Raw genomic sequence first — 15868 nt, 5'->3', positions numbered from 1 at the left:
ATTAAAGCATGGCACGGTGGCTCAGTGTTTAGCACTGTTGCCTCACAGCAAGAGGTCCTTTCTGTGTGGAGTTTACATGCATCTCCCTGTGTTTGTGTGGGTTTCTGCTGGGTGTTCCAGTTCCTCCCACCATCAAAAATATGTATGTTAAGGGTTAATACTCCCGTGGGTGCCCCTGACCAAGGCACTGGCAAAAAGAGCTGGAATTGGTCCCTGGGCGCTGCACTGCGACCCACTGCTCCTAGTGTGTGTAGGATGGGTCAAATGCAGAGGACAAATTTAGTTTCGATGTATGTGAGTGCTGAGAAATGACAATAAAGAAATCTTAAGACATGCATACTGATCATTTTATCTGAGCAGGTCGTTGGACTTTCATGTCATAGACTGTGAAGTAGTGCATCTGGCTTGGAGTCAAATCCATACAGTGATAGACAGTAATACTGATGCTGATGGTGGCCATGAGTTTTGGAAGATAATGTAAATCTTGTCTGGGCATATTAAGAGATGTACTGTGCCAAATTCTGTATGTATTTCAGTATCATCCAAATATTTTATGTAGCAAATTTGGTGAGAACTGGATGAAATTTGTAAGATGTGTGTAACTGAGAAACAAATACTTTGGTTTTTTGTTGATCCTGAAGAGGCCTGTTGTTTAATGAAACCTGTCCTCAATGTGTTTCAGTATCATTCTCATCCCCATAGTTATATACTTGTTTTTGTTTCTATTAAACATTAACTACAGTGTGGCTATTACCTCCCTGACTAACCTTTTTCCTGCTGGAAACACTAATAAATATCAGATAAAAGATCAGATAAGAAAAATATTATGTGTATATGACTTAATGGTATGATAAACACAACAGCAAATGAGCAGATCCTCCTCACTTCAGTACACTGCCAACTCTTGAGTACTGTACAGTAAATTATTCATACCTCTCCTTGGATGTGCAGCCTTTTTTCAGTTGTTAAACAGCTAAATTCTCATTATAATAAAAGAAAAGTGACACCACTGCAAATTGCATCTTTGGTCACACGCAACATTTATTTGAAGGCATTCCTGTTTCAAAATATGGGAGGAGGGAATTGAAATATATACAAATACTATCAGTACCTGATTTATCAGACTGATCACTGCAGCATAGGAAATAAGCAATATAAATTTACTATAGTGAAACTCTTAGTTTATCACTTCAACACAAGTCAAGACAAAAGAGCAGCAATGCTACAGTCTGTTATTTTCCTGACTCTTACTGTTTCACAGCATCTCCAGTCCAGTGCAGCCAGTTATAGTAATTAAGTAGACCATTTTCTGTTCACATCAATCAAAGAAGTTAAGAAGTTTTACAAAAAATCTCCCCCAGATTTTTCATTACTCATTCAATCACTAATCTTTTTGACAACATGAAGATATTTAACTCATATTTCCTCACATATAGTGTTCCTTTTGCAGGATGAATACATGCTGTGTCTTTTCTTCAACCAGTATTCAAATTTCCGTAGCAGAAAAGAGTGTCTCTCGTGACCTTTTGCTCACTTTCCAGACAAGCACAACGCACAACAAAACAGCCCGGCATCAGCTCTTACTTAGCATCAGTTAATACCCCAAGGCAGGCCCCTAGTTTCATTAAACTGCTGCTAACGGCCAATAATACCGTGACAGAAACGGAATCTCCTGTTTCTTTTATGTGTTGAAAAGGCTTGCCACAGTCCACTGTCTCATACCGGGTCACTCAGTCAAACACAAATGGCAAATGTCCAACTACAGCAAGAATTGACTGTTGAAATGTCTGTTAGCAAAAGCATTGAACTATTCCTGTCAGGAAAAGACTGGCTTTACTTGGCAACTGGTAGCAGCAAAGAGTCAAACATGTTGTTGTACTGGGCTGCGCACTGTGTTTTTCTGATGACTGTGAAGCAGAGTGATGATAAACAGTTTGGGGGATGACAGTGACTCTTATTGAATGCTGTAGCTGTCAACAGAATTAAATGTCTTTATTTAAAAGTCCATACCGTGAAGATAACATACATGCTGCTCAACACATATCTTTTTGACTGAATGGCCTTTGCCTAATGCGTTTGTGTACGCCCATATACTGATGTGTGATATCAGTTCTTTTCTGGCAGCAATAAGTTAATTAGAATCATCAGCCTCCTCACCCACTGATATAACAATGACTCAGTAACAGTGGTTTGATAAAGATCACAGCCAGGATGGTTGAGTCAAGCCAATAACACAAATAAGGAGTCTATGGAAAGATCTAACAGACAGAGATCTCTGGAGGTGTGTCAGCGTTTGTAGGTTTATGTGGAAGGCTGTCAGGTGGCGGTGTAACGCACCCTCTGGTGGCCATGTTGGAGGACCTCAGCTTCAACCCGTAGCTCTAAATATATTATATAATATAATCTATACATATATACATTATATTTGTGTTTATGAATGTACCCTGGTTATTTTTGTGTTGTTTGAATGGAAAGCAGTAATTTTATCACTGATACGTCTGTTGTTTTCAAGCTAATATTAGCTTGTAAGCTAGCTAGCTATAGCTGCATCAGATAGCCATTGCTGTTCTGGTCTGGTTTGACAAGCTAACAGATTTGAGCTGCTGTTAATGGATGAAACAGATGAAGCAATGGATTTTTATGGGTCTCTATGATGGTATATTGTAATGAAGCACATGCCGTCATCATTATGGTGTCTTTTTTTTTTTTTTTACAAAGCAACCTGATCTGTTGATGGAAAAAACATTGCAAGCCCACCGTTTACCCTATAGAGTAAATAATATGATTAGATTTTTAAGCACCATGCAATAAAACAACAAATTTATGAGCTGCATAATTAAAAATAACTGATTCTCTTGAAATTTCTATAAAACTGGATAACTTCCTAACATTTTAAAGCTGCACTAATCAGTATTTTTATATAAACAAAGGATCAAGTGACTGAAGTTATCGCTCATAGTGACAAACCCACACAGAATTATTACCAAGCAGTTTCCTTCATCTCTACCGTGTGAATTGAACGTTAGCCATATCAACTTTTTTGGCATGTTTACAGCTTGTCAGCTGCCCCCAAGTGGCCAAGAAACAGCTAATGCAGCTTTAAATCATAATTCATACTAATTACATCTGTGTTGTGTAAGGACATGTTTTCCTAGCCACAAAGCTACCGGATCATGATACTGATCAGACAATCCTTCCAGCAGCATGGTCCAGAGTAGCGGTCGTTTGTTTACTGTACTTTTTTTTTTTTTTAAATGTAACATTGTTACATCATATAAATTGCATCATGCATTTCAAAGTCAGTGTAGGCTTCCCTTTCATACTGAAGCAATGTCATATTTGCATGCTATTAAAAGTGAGGACATGGACACAGACAGCATTACAAAGGTGGGAGCAAACAATGATAACATTTATACATAGCTCAACTTTAAGAAACCTGATGTCAAGTAGACATTATCTTCTGGTTATGCAGGGTGGTAGTTGTTGCCGGAGAGAGCAATTCGAGAAACCTCTTTCATCACCTAAAGTATGAGGAATGTTTGTGAATGTGCCCCTGCTACGACACAAGTATCCCACCTATAGCAGTGGTGTAAAAACATACTGCAGACAGTGTTTCCGGACTTAACTGACTGGCTTCCTGTCCAGGTCAGCTCTAGTGCTGACTTATATTTTCAGCTCTCTGCTTGCTTTGCCTAGTTTCTGAACATGCTTGCTCACTGTATATGCTGCAGAGATGAGAATGATGGCACTTTTTCCTGTCTTTTCCCAGATTGAGGAGCTGTATGAAGCCTACTGCCTGCAGAGGAGACTCAGGGACGGAGCCAACAAGATGGTGAAGGCGTACACTGCCTCTCCAGGCAGTAAGGAGGCCAGGGAGAGTCTAGCAGAGGCCAACAAAGGATACAAAGAGTACACAGAGGTAAGGAGAAGAGGACAGAGGGATAGAATGAAAAGAGGATTTAGATGGAATGGAGGAAATGGTAAGTATGTAGTCACCCTTGTGGGGGAATAGGCCTGTTGCATCAGAGAGTAGTAAGGGGATGCATTAGAAAAAAACAACACTGGAACACTACTGAGAATCACTTAAAAACAACAGATTAATAGTTGAGACATGTTAGGTCAACAGGAATAAATCTGTCTCTCTGATCCTGTCTGCAGAACATGTGTGTGTTGGAGAGTGAGTTGGAGAACCAGCTGGGAGAGTTCCACATTAAGATGAAAGGTAAAGAGCAGTCTTCTTCAAAATATCAGTCTTCACACACCAAAAGCGATGGTACACACACCACAACTCAGTGTGACCAGGAGGTTCACATAATTTGTATTTTATGAACTTTTCCTTTGCCACTGATTCAGTCTTCTTCAAATTTGGCATGCAGCATCTTTGGACTCACATGATTCAAAGTATCGTCCAATTTGTTTTGGTGCATGACATGTTTACTGGGTAAAATGGACATTAATCTGTGAACACACACACAATGAATCTGATTATTAGCAAAATGGTCTTACTTCATCAACAGGCTATTTCTCTACCTTTGTGGAATAGTGGAAAGTTAGTTTTTTAGAGAATGCCACAGCAGAAATGCCAGAAATGCTGTATTTGTCTTTGATAGATTTAAAATTTGAATGCTGTCTTGAACGGTTTTCTCTTTGATCGATGAACAAACTATACATTGTTATACCATAAGAAGGTATAATAAGGGGTCCAGGCGCACTATTGGAACCATATTATTTTTCCTGTATTATTATTATTATTATTATCATCATTATGCCGTCTATCATTAAGTGGCACACATTTTTGCATGTCGCTCACAATTATACTGTTCACATGTCACCAAATATTGGATGTGCATCCAGTATATCCTCCAGATTGGGGGAAAATCCAATGATTGGTGGTAAAATTTCTGAATATTTAATGATGGTATTGATTTGTTAGCTCACCAATCCAAATGACACAAAATCTCATATAGTCTAGTTACTTTTTTATTGTATTATGTGTTATGATATCACAGTTCATTGTTGTTTTTTCATATAATATAATATGCTGTTTTTTCTATCAGAAGCTGATTGGTCACATCTGTCCCCATCTGTCTTTTAGGTCTAGCTGGATTTGCTAGATTGTGTGCTGGTGACCAGTATGAGGTTAGTCTTCTCTCTTTCTCTCCCTCTCTCTCTCCCTCTTTCTCCCTCTCTCTCTCTCTCTCTCTCTCTCTCTCTCCGCTTTACATTTGTAGTGAATAAAACAGAAAATCATAATGAAATAATGGGTGCGTGTGTGTGTGTGTGTGTGTGTGTGTGTGTGTGTGTGTTCAGATTTTTATGAGGTATGGTCGGCAGCGTTGGAAGCTCCGAGGCAGAATAGAGATCAATGCCAAGCAGGTGTGGGACAGTGAAGAGATGGTGTTTCTGCCTCTTATCAACGAGTTCCTCTCTGTGAAGGTCAGTCCCTTCCTCTGTCTTTTTATAATTACTTTTTTATGACTTTTATTATTCATTTAGTAATTTGGTGTTTTATATATATATATATGTATCACCTCCATTACTGCTCTACTGGTGCTGTCTCTGGATTTGTTGATTTATAGCATGATCCAACTATATTTCTGTGGTCTCCTAGGTGACAGAGCTGAAGAGCCTGGCCAATCACGTGGTTGTGGGAAGTGTTTCCTGTGAGACTAAGGACCTATTTGCTGCTCTACCCCAGACAGTTGCTGTGGATATTAATGACCTGGGGACCATTAAGCTAAGCCTCGAGGTCACCTGGAAGTGAGTTCACTCAAGCATGTTATTAAAATTGTAATTGAAAGCTTTATGAGTAATTTAATTAGCAATGTTTATTCGTTAACAGAACATTCATTAAATATTAAATGGAATATTTGTTTAATCTATCTTTTCTCTCTTGTCCTCTGCTTCCATTCCTCTTTGTCAGTCCATTTGATAAAGATGATCAAGGGTCAGTGGCAAGCACTGTCAACAAAGCTCCAACTGTCAGTAAGAGATTCTCAACAATCTTCAACCAGAGTCCACCTGACACACCGTCATTACGTGAACAAGCCTTCTATGTGAGTTCCTCAGTGTTCTAGCAGCCTCTGTTTTACCCCTGTTCTCCCCACAGTGACATTTGATTGAAGCTTTTCTAAAGACTGACACTCAAAGTCAAGTTTGAAGAAATAGGGACTAACAAGTAACTTGTGAAAATGAACTTGTACACTTCCCACGTAGCCCAGTCCTAAAATATGGAGCAGAATGATGTTCCATTCATTTGCAGTGTCTCCGCTGCCTCACTTAGTGACAAGCTAGTAAGTGACTCAGATTTGTTGTCATGGTAAAGTTACTGCCAAGTGCAACATGCAGTGGCCACATTGTGACCACACATTAGTTTACTGACTCACACACAGGATTTAGAATTCTGATTTGAACAGATCGTTACACATCAAGTGTTTTGCTCTATTGCTGAACACTGGTGTTCTGTGCTGATTATATAATTCTCTGCTGTGTCTCATTTTAATGATATTGTTAAAAAGTTTGGCAATGACTTTAAAACAGGGTTAGACAGATTTACTGCCACTCCTGAAGCTGTTCAGTAAATCTCACACAGGTATTAATTTCTTAGCACTAGACTAGACATGGCATCAACTGATCGTCATTTCATCTCATTTGAACTCGGCCCTAGTCAGGCTGAGAGGATTTCCCATCTTTACTGGAAATGAATGAACATTGATTGAACACCAGTAAACTGAAAATTGAGTTTAACTCTACTTTGGGATTCTGTAAAATAACAACATAAACTATAAAAGATACAAAGCACATTATGTTATGTAGCATTATTTTTAGAGCAAATTATCTGGGGCCTAGAGGTCTCATGGTTCAGAACCACTGCTGTAGGAGGAGTACTTTAATTCAGCCAAAAACTACCGCTCCCTAACTGCTCCATTGCCCTTTGTTCCACGTGGCTGCCCAACGTGCAGTCTCTGCCTCGGAGTCTGACCAGGCGGCAGCACTGGCCGCTGCTGGACATCTTCAGAGACACACTTAGCCAGAGCTGTTCCTGTAGCGACAAGTCACCAGCGAGACAGCCCACCGTTGTAAGTCATGATGAGGTAGAATCCCAGAAAACATAGGAACATAGAACCCACCAGTATGCTGACTGGTGACAGTAATGGTGGTGTAGAACATTAGAAACCTAGAACTGTAGTCTCCATTCTTTTGCTCATGGTTCCACTGAGCCATGAGGTATGTATGCAAGGTTTCCAAACACATCTCGAGCTGTTTTCACTCATCATTTCCTCCATTTGAGAGGAGGAAGTGCAAATCATCTGCTCTAGTGTTTGGTCAAACTGAAAATCTGCACACATATGACTCTCCACAGGCCTTTAGGGCGAATGAGTGGATCCTTGTAGAACCTAGACAGTACTACCCTTATTTAAATTGATGATGGGTAACCTTGGAGAAGCTAGGACCCATAATTCAATATGATTACCACTTGGCATAATGTATATTATGATAATGTGGAACCTTAGAAACTATAGTCTGGAGGATATACAGAAACATCCAATTTCCTCAGTTGTGACTGCCAAAAATCTCAAGAGTCTAAATGGATAAGTCTGGTTTATTACAATTTTGGTTCTATTTTCTCATTTTTCATTTCTATCAGTAATAATAACATTCATTCAGTCGCCAAGTAAATTTCTGAGATCTGGAAACACGGCAGTCAGACAATCAGATAGGTTGTAAACTTGAGTCAAACTTGAAATAGAAAACTAAAATAAAAGGTGAGTTATTACCCAAACTGTCCTTCAGAATTTACAACTTTAACCTGCTGTACCTAGTCCAGTTTTACAGAGAATTTTTATAAAAATAATCTTCAAATATTAATTTGTGTCTAATATGATTTTTCCATGAAAAAGTTCAATTTACTGGTTAAAAAATTTTAATTTTCTCATTCTCACGCATTGAAAAATCCAGAATCTATCATTATATAATTATTTTATATTTCAAAAGTTTACCTGTTGGACACAAGATGTAAAGTTCATTCTCAGTGTTTGTGCACTGGAGGCTTCAAGTTTCAACATCACACTTGTGTAAGTTGCATACTGGACCACAACTGGCTCCAAACTAGTTGTGATGTCACAAATCATGCTCGTTGGTACACTGATTTAAGGTGATCACAGTGAAAATTTCCTCCTTCAGCGGATGAATATGAAAACAAACTCTGCACATACATCATTCTACACAGTGAGGAGAACAACATCAAACTGAAGGAACAAGAAGAAAACCTCATTTTTGACTGGAGGGGAACTTTGGATAAACTCACTTTAAAGAAAATTCTGACATTTTGTAACCCGAGTCTAACTTTGCACTTGTCTGATAAAATCTAGAAATAAAAGCTTAGTTAGCTTTTGAACAAATCGTCCACTAATTTCCGCACATTTGTAAAGTTAGCAGTCATTTTCAGTTGTTTGGCTGGTTGATTCAAGGTTCGTGCACAGTACAGTTCACTGCTACACCAGCCAGCAGTCACAAAGATTGAAACACAAAGTTTACAGTGGACATTCTCTGAGAATTGGCATTCACATTGAGTTTGGAGTGTGCCTACTTATCCATTTAACTTCAGTGAACTCTGTTGACATATCACTTTCCTATTGGCTGTTCTCGTGTGGTGCGCTCAGTGTTCTATGAGTTTGGTCACTGAAGCAGAATAGAAGAGAACAAAGCAGAGTTGAACACTGCTTGCTCTGTTGACTGAAGATAATTAAGCAGAGTGGATTGTGTATTTGAACTTGCAAGATTGTTTAATCTAAAGTACCCCTAATCCTCAAAAGCTGTCTGTGATCCAGTTGAAGTTAAACAACAGATCTGCATGAATGAGTGCTGTTGACAGCCTGTAACATCTGACTGATCAGCAAAGTAAAGGAATGCAGAGTCTTACACAGTGAAAATAATTAAGAGGTCAGAGTGTCTGAGCTGTGAACCAGCCAGCCACCTAGATGTTAGGCGACTCAAATTCAAATAAGCTTTATTGGCATGAATGTTAAAGTTATATTATTGCTGAATAATTATATTTTACACAACCAAACAAAATAGCAAGAGATAACCAACACACTTTTAACAGAACAGTGCATTATTAAACATATCAACATAAAATCATTGAACAAATGATGCTGGTTTTAAGAAGTGAAGCTTCCTCTACTTTTTGTCAGCTATAGTGCTGAGGTACCTATACTACAGTTGAGCTTATCTTGTGTTTTGGTCATTTCATTCCAATAGGTCAGATAGTTTCCTTTTGATTGTGTATTATTAGTTTGAGCTAGATTTTGCTTGATTTTTCACTGAGTGTCAGGACAACAACAGTTCACTAGCTCATTCACCTGCTATCTGTCAGTCTGTTGACTGCTTATGGCCTGGATCCAAAATGGAAGTGAGGCCTTCAGTTTTGTCTTTCTGTCAATTAGTCTCCGGGATTTTTCATAATGGAAAATGTAATGGGACGGCAGGTTAAACCATCTCTCCCATATAGTCCTCAATGTGCTGGATTATCAGGCAAAACGTCCAATTTTCTTTCATGAGTCCAACATGTTTAAGTTCTGTTTCTCTTTTAGAACATGCTCCGCCGTCATGAAGAGTTAGAGAATGGAACAGCATGGTCCAATTCATCTGAATCTTCAGATGATTCCTCCAGTCCTCAGCTGTCTGCAGGAGGGCTACGCAGCTCCACACATCCCAAGGTAACACACAACAGACACTGCATGTTATTTAAGCTTCAACCACCTCCTGTTTACATGTGCAAACAGTCATGCTTTACAGTTAGGGGACTTTTGGTTTGGCCGCTCAGGCTTTAATAAGCCCTGCATCCTTAGCTGCAATAAACAAACCAGAGTTTGTTATACAGGGATTGGTTTCCATTAATTAAAAACTCTACTGTAATAGACAATATGAGTAGTATGGTAATAGTTACTATTGTTATGTGTGCATGTATAAATATGAGCCCTAACAAGGGCACACAAAAACTAAAAATGGCATGCACATGTTGTCAACAACAAAAGCATATTTAAATGACCAATGATCATCATCCAACTGGTTAAATTTGTTTATAGGGTATAATTTGCTTATCTTATTTTTTTTCTATTACTATGCCATTTTGTCACACTCTGTCTTAGTAGTGTGAAGGTATATTATGTAAATGTGTTGCAGCACCAGCAATTTTTTACATCAATAATGAATGGCTTTTATATTTATCGGTCAGCTCCGCTGCACATAGTGGTCTTCCCTTTACTTGACCCCTGAGGTGATAACCTGTTTGGAATAAGAACTGTCTCTCTTCTGAAATGGTCAAAAAACTCAACTTTAGCCAGATGATAACAAGCATCAAAGAGAAAGTGGGCAAATCTGTCTGTTTCCTGGTTGGGGAGAATAAGCACACTCAAGATAAACATACTTCCGAGGTTGCTGTACCCCTTACAAATGTTGCCAGACTCACTTCTGAATAGCTTTTTTTTGCCAATTTAGATAAGATGTGTAAACAATTCATTCAGCAAAACTAAGAAGTCATATTGAAAATAGGTTGCTGACTTGCAGTAACTGAAGGAATAAGATGGTCTTGGAGGCTCAAACATAAGTTTATACTACAGGCCTTTTCCAAGAAGACATTTAGACGTGTCACAGTAAAAAAAAAAAAAAAAAAAGCACAGGTGTAAATAATAAAATGAATAATGGCTCAATTCCCTTTAGCTGCTCCAGTTTCAGGGTTCTGATATTGTTCATACTGGCTCACTGTCACACTGTGAGACAGTTGAACAGAACTTAGCCATTGTTAGTGAGTGAAAGGAAAAGTGAAAAAGGCCCGTTGTGCAGCTCAACTACAGTATGTATGTGAATGGTTGAATTTAGATGATCATGTGGACTGACATGGAATCTAGGAACGGTGGTTTACTGACATTGAAGGAATCTCTCTGAAGGAGAAGTAATGCAGTCTTTTGGGGGCTTGAAGATATTTATTCATTACAATTTAAGTAATTCTGTTACTTACAAATATGACATTTTGTTCCACGCAAGCTCCAAATATGTCTTTTGTTGTAGAAATTCTTATTAAGTCCATACCAGGTATAACTTGTATGGACTTTTGGGAGATTCATATTGGACTTTATAATGAAAATAATGTATTTTGTGGGGAACATATTCACTATTCTTATCTGTAACACTGATAAAAAAGAAACAATTGAGAATATACCCTCACTGGCCACTTAACTACCTGTTCAATCTAATGCAATCCAATACAACAGCTCTGCCATAAATTCTACATTTACTAAACAAATACATTTTCAGTTGTTGTTGACATTGTCAGAAAGGAGATAATTCTACTTTATCTGTAATATTGAGGTCGTAATGGGTGGTGCTGGTGTACTGGAGTGCATTATATCTATATCTATCTATATCTCTCAGGAACAGGCTGTAATGTGTGCATTGGAGTGCTGTCAAAACCTGAGGGTTTTTTCTTGATGGCTAAAATAGACTCTCCCTTTGACTCTGTGTCCATGTCTCTTTTGCTCTCAAGGCGGTGGTGGTGACACCAGAGGTCCAGCCAGCTGTCACAGGAAGTTCCTTCCCGCAGCCTGACATCTCATTTTGCCCCAGAGACTCTGCTTCCTCAACTCCAAATTCCACCCACAAAGTCAGCGAGACTCCCAACACGTCCAAATACCAAGCAGACAGCAGCAGGTAGCATTGTTGCTAGTTTTTTTTTGGGTAGAATTAATTTTTATTTTACTTTCCATTCTTATGGAATATCATTTTTATAAATCATATCTGACTGACTTTTGAAGCACAGAGATGAGTTTTCTTACTTGGAATATGGTGTGCTCTGTTAATAAATTAATAATTTGATTGACGGATATATGAACTGATTTACAGGGAAGAGGAGAAGGGAGCAGTCACTGTGATGACAAAACCTGAAAGTGAGGAGGAGGATGCAAGAAAACAGTCTCCCATAGCAACAGTGGATGTAGCGGTGACCAACAGCCATGCCTCACGCAGCTACTTGCGTTCTCTGAGCCACATCAGTGAAAACAGCGCTGACGGCATCATGTTGACGGACAGGTCAGCCGGCGAATCAGGGGAGGTGATGTCTCTGGCGTCAGGGATCTCCATCAATGACATTGAAATGGAGATGCCCAACAGAACTCCTGAACCACCCAGCTCTGTTGCCACGGACGCCGACATGTCACCAAGGAGGCTGGGTGTTGCTGAGGAAAACACAACAGCTGTTGATGTAGCAGATAGTGATAGACAACACCTAATCAGGGAGCAACAGGATACACCCATCACTGTCCTCAACTCCCCCATTGCCAGGACTGAAAGAGTGGACTCTAGCACTCCGTCACAAATAAACACACAGTCACAGCTGGAGTGCAGCATGGTGGCAGAGAGTGGAGATGTGACGTATATGGCCCACCGGGTGTCGGTGGAGGAGGAGGGTGCAGGAGCAGACTGTCTGTCCAGAGAGGGTGGAAGGCTGGTGGACAGCGGGCTGGAGGACGCCCTGGGAGCTGTAGTCTCCTCTCTGGATGATTACAGAGGACAGTTCCCTGAGCTACAACTACTGGAGCAAGAGCTGAAGCTGCTGCAGGTTACACTGAAGGTGAGGACGGAGAATGTGTGAGAGAAGATGCTTTCACAGGAGTTTGAATCTTTTTATTCTGTGCAATTTGAACAGAAAAAACAGAACAGAAACAACAAAACAGAAAAATTCAGCAAAATACTAACATGGTTCACCAGTGCAGTGAGACAGTATAAATAAGTGCAAAACATTTGCAGGTAAATAAATACTCACCAGATATACAATCAGGAAGTATCAGTGTCACCTAATTCTGAAGTTCGTTTATTAGGCTATAAAGATTAATGACGGGTCAATTAGCAAAAAATATTTATTATGGGGTATGCTATTCCTGTAATCACCATAATAATATAATAATATCCATAAAATCCATAATAATATCCCCTCAGTTAATAAGCAACAGTAAAGGTAATTTACTGTTAAGGTAAAAGTCATTGAGTTTGTCAACCAGAGATTACTGCCAAGTTAATGTATATATTGTATGTAAAGTGTCCTGCTCACTCACAAATCATTAAAAACAAATTTAAGAGATCTTTATATATCATTTATTTGATTTTTAAATTCTCAAGTATCAATTTCAGCATTGGCCCCAAATGTGCTCTAATAACTACATTTATTCAGCTCATAGAATAAAATCTGTGCTGCTTATCAGTCAACCTAAAGGGCTCCTGCTTCTTTCTCAAGTTATTACACATGTGTTGGCCTCCTAATTTACACACATATGTTCATATCTGCGTGTGTGCATGCATGTTTGTGCAGGGTGGTAGGCATAGCCGTTCTCCCAGCGTGGTCAGCCTCACAGTGGAAACGGCTCTGGGCAGCTTTGACTTCCTTAACACATCCGACTGGGAGGAGGAAGAAGAGGAGAGGGGCGAGAAGAGGAACAGAAATGGAAGGTCAGTGCTGACAAATGGACTGAAACACACCCAATACCTCAGGAGAACACATTTTCACACTTCACATTGCTCTTAAGGTGTGTGATTTATCCAAAAAAAACACACAGGTGACATATGGAGTTATTAGAACAACAGATCTGCAGAAACATCTATCTCCTGTTGTTGAGGAGTCTCACTGTTGTCACATTTTGCTGCCATCTAGTGGAGCTGTGTTGCACCATCACTGTAGCATAGATCTGTTCTGATGGTTAAACTAGTGTATTCAGCTGTGAGAGCATGTGAGCAGGCTGGAAAAACCTTATGCTCTCATTACTTGCATAACAACCTTGAAATATGACTATCATGAGGATTTCTTTTCTTGGCTCAGTGTCACAATCTGTTTTCCATCACTTGTTATTGTTTACAGCATCAGTTGATAGCAAGTATCAGCAGGTTTTAGTTGTAACCAGGGATGTACTTATCCTGCTGTTTACTCCCTGTAACAAGTCTGATACCTAAACCTAAAAACCTAATTGTAAATCCTGTGTGTGTGTGTGTGTGTGTGTGTGTGTGTGTGTGTGTGTGTGTGTGTGTGTGTGTGTGTGTGTGTGTGTGTAGGTCTCTGCAGGACAGAGGCTGGGACAGCCCCTCCTCCCCCGCCTGCCCCCTCACCTCAGGCTGCACCACTTTAGACTGCTCTCTGGTGGTCCATCTGAGGAACTGCAGTGCACAGCTGCTGGTAGGAGACCACAACACTGTCTGTAAAGGACAGGTTGACAAGTTTTCAAGTGTGTCTTAAAACAACAGTCAGGTGTCCATATGAACAGTGAAAGAGGTTTTCCTCGCTGTAATCATTCCTCCTGTTCATACTGACTATTAAAAGATCCCCTTCAAATGTGTTTTCAATGTAAGTGATGGAGGCCAAAATCCACAGTGTGTCCACACAGTCGTTTAGTGCAAAAATGCATTTAAAAGTTGATGTAAAGCTTATGAGGCTTCATCAGTCTGAGTGAGTCATATCAAGTGGATCAAGTGGTCATATCAAGCATCAAATTCCCTCTTTGTGTTTCCTCAGACAGTGTTTCCCTGTTGAGCTGTGGTGGAAGTATAGTAACAAAAAGAGGGACTTTGGCACTAAAAAGACTGAAACGTTGAAAGATATTTACTTGACTCATTTGACAGTTGAAGCTTCATATTAGCTTCAGATAAACTTTTAAATATAATTTTGCAAGGAAAACATGTTTCAGTGTTCATTTGGGTACCTGAAGACAGATTTGAAAAATTGTGAACCTGTCTGACTGCACTTATATAGCACCTTTTTACCAAAGCGCTTTTTTTGTCTTTCATTCATCCATTCACACACACTGATGGCAGTGGAGCTGCCATGCAAGGCGCTGGTCTTGCGACTTGCATGGCAACAAGGCAGCAAGCTGCTCCATTGGGAGCAACTTGGGGTTCAGTGTCTTGTTCAAGGAAACTTTGACACATTGACAGGAAGAGCAGCAAGGTGAAGGATCTGTAGTAGTTGAGGATATATTTGTGTATGTATTTATATATTTATAGTAGTTCAAGCACTGAAGTAATGGTAGTATTTCAGTTGAAGCAGGAAGCAGCAACTCTGGTTATCCGGCATGATCATTTATAACATTAATAGTAGTTTGCATACTTTTCAGAACAAAGTTAATTATTTAATAAGCTAATTATTAATTATTTAGGGTTTAGCCAATTTTCTTGTAACCCATAGAAACCAGTGGATCAAAGTAATACATTTTTTAAGTGGTGGGGGAAGTAAAAAAGTCGCAATACCATACAATGTAAAAAATACTCCATTATAAGTAAATGTCATGCATTCAGTATTTTAGTAAAAGCACAGAACTATTATCAGGAAAATATACTTGTTTATATGAATAAATGAATATAAACATGATAATGTATTTGTGATCATTTAATGGTATTTCTATTGAAAACCAATAAAATACTGATCAGTTTTTTAATAAACTACAGTATAATCAATAAAACTGCATCATATCCATGTTATTAGACATGGATGATGAAGGTCAGATTAGTGTTTTAGTTTTGTAATGTTGTGTAATGTAAAGCAATATGCTGCATTATGTCTGTAGCGCCTGGGTATGTTTGGTCCTCTGCGGTGTGGAGAGATGTATGCCTTGGACAGACTGCTGAGAGAGGCTCGCATCCTCGAAATCATCCGACGCGTCACCAAGGATAACCCACGACGTGTCAGACAGCCTGCTGAAGGTAAGCCGTCTGTTACATGAAGTCATTACTTCCACACACAGGCTGTAACAGACTAACTGGGAGTCTGTAGATCATCTGCTCACAAAGATGTCACATATGGACACTTGTCCACCTACAGCATGTGACAAAT

At 39.3% G+C, this 15868-nt stretch overlaps 1 protein-coding gene across 2 annotated transcripts in view; it reads left to right on the top strand.

Moving 5' to 3' along the window:
* The window catches only part of ripor1 (RHO family interacting cell polarization regulator 1), a 71461-nt gene that overhangs the window by 43410 nt on the left and 12183 nt on the right, over positions 1-15868 (top strand). For both annotated transcript variants that reach the window (XM_067588702.1, XM_067588701.1), the window contains exons 7-18: positions 3770-3919; positions 4159-4222; positions 5096-5139; positions 5311-5436; positions 5612-5760; positions 5924-6056; positions 9594-9719; positions 11546-11709; positions 11902-12628; positions 13364-13500; positions 14098-14218; positions 15603-15738. In XM_067588702.1, the coding sequence (XP_067444803.1) occupies positions 3770-3919; positions 4159-4222; positions 5096-5139; positions 5311-5436; positions 5612-5760; positions 5924-6056; positions 9594-9719; positions 11546-11709; positions 11902-12628; positions 13364-13500; positions 14098-14218; positions 15603-15738 (2077 nt within the window). The remainder of the gene's footprint in view (positions 1-3769; positions 3920-4158; positions 4223-5095; positions 5140-5310; positions 5437-5611; positions 5761-5923; positions 6057-9593; positions 9720-11545; positions 11710-11901; positions 12629-13363; positions 13501-14097; positions 14219-15602; positions 15739-15868) is intronic.

The sequence above is a fragment of the Thunnus thynnus genome, chromosome 5 (genome assembly GCF_963924715.1).
Source record: "Thunnus thynnus chromosome 5, fThuThy2.1, whole genome shotgun sequence".
Classification (NCBI taxonomy): Eukaryota; Metazoa; Chordata; class Actinopteri; order Scombriformes; family Scombridae; genus Thunnus; species Thunnus thynnus.
Note: the sequence above shows the minus strand (reverse complement) of the source record. Positions and strands in the feature narration are given on the sequence as shown.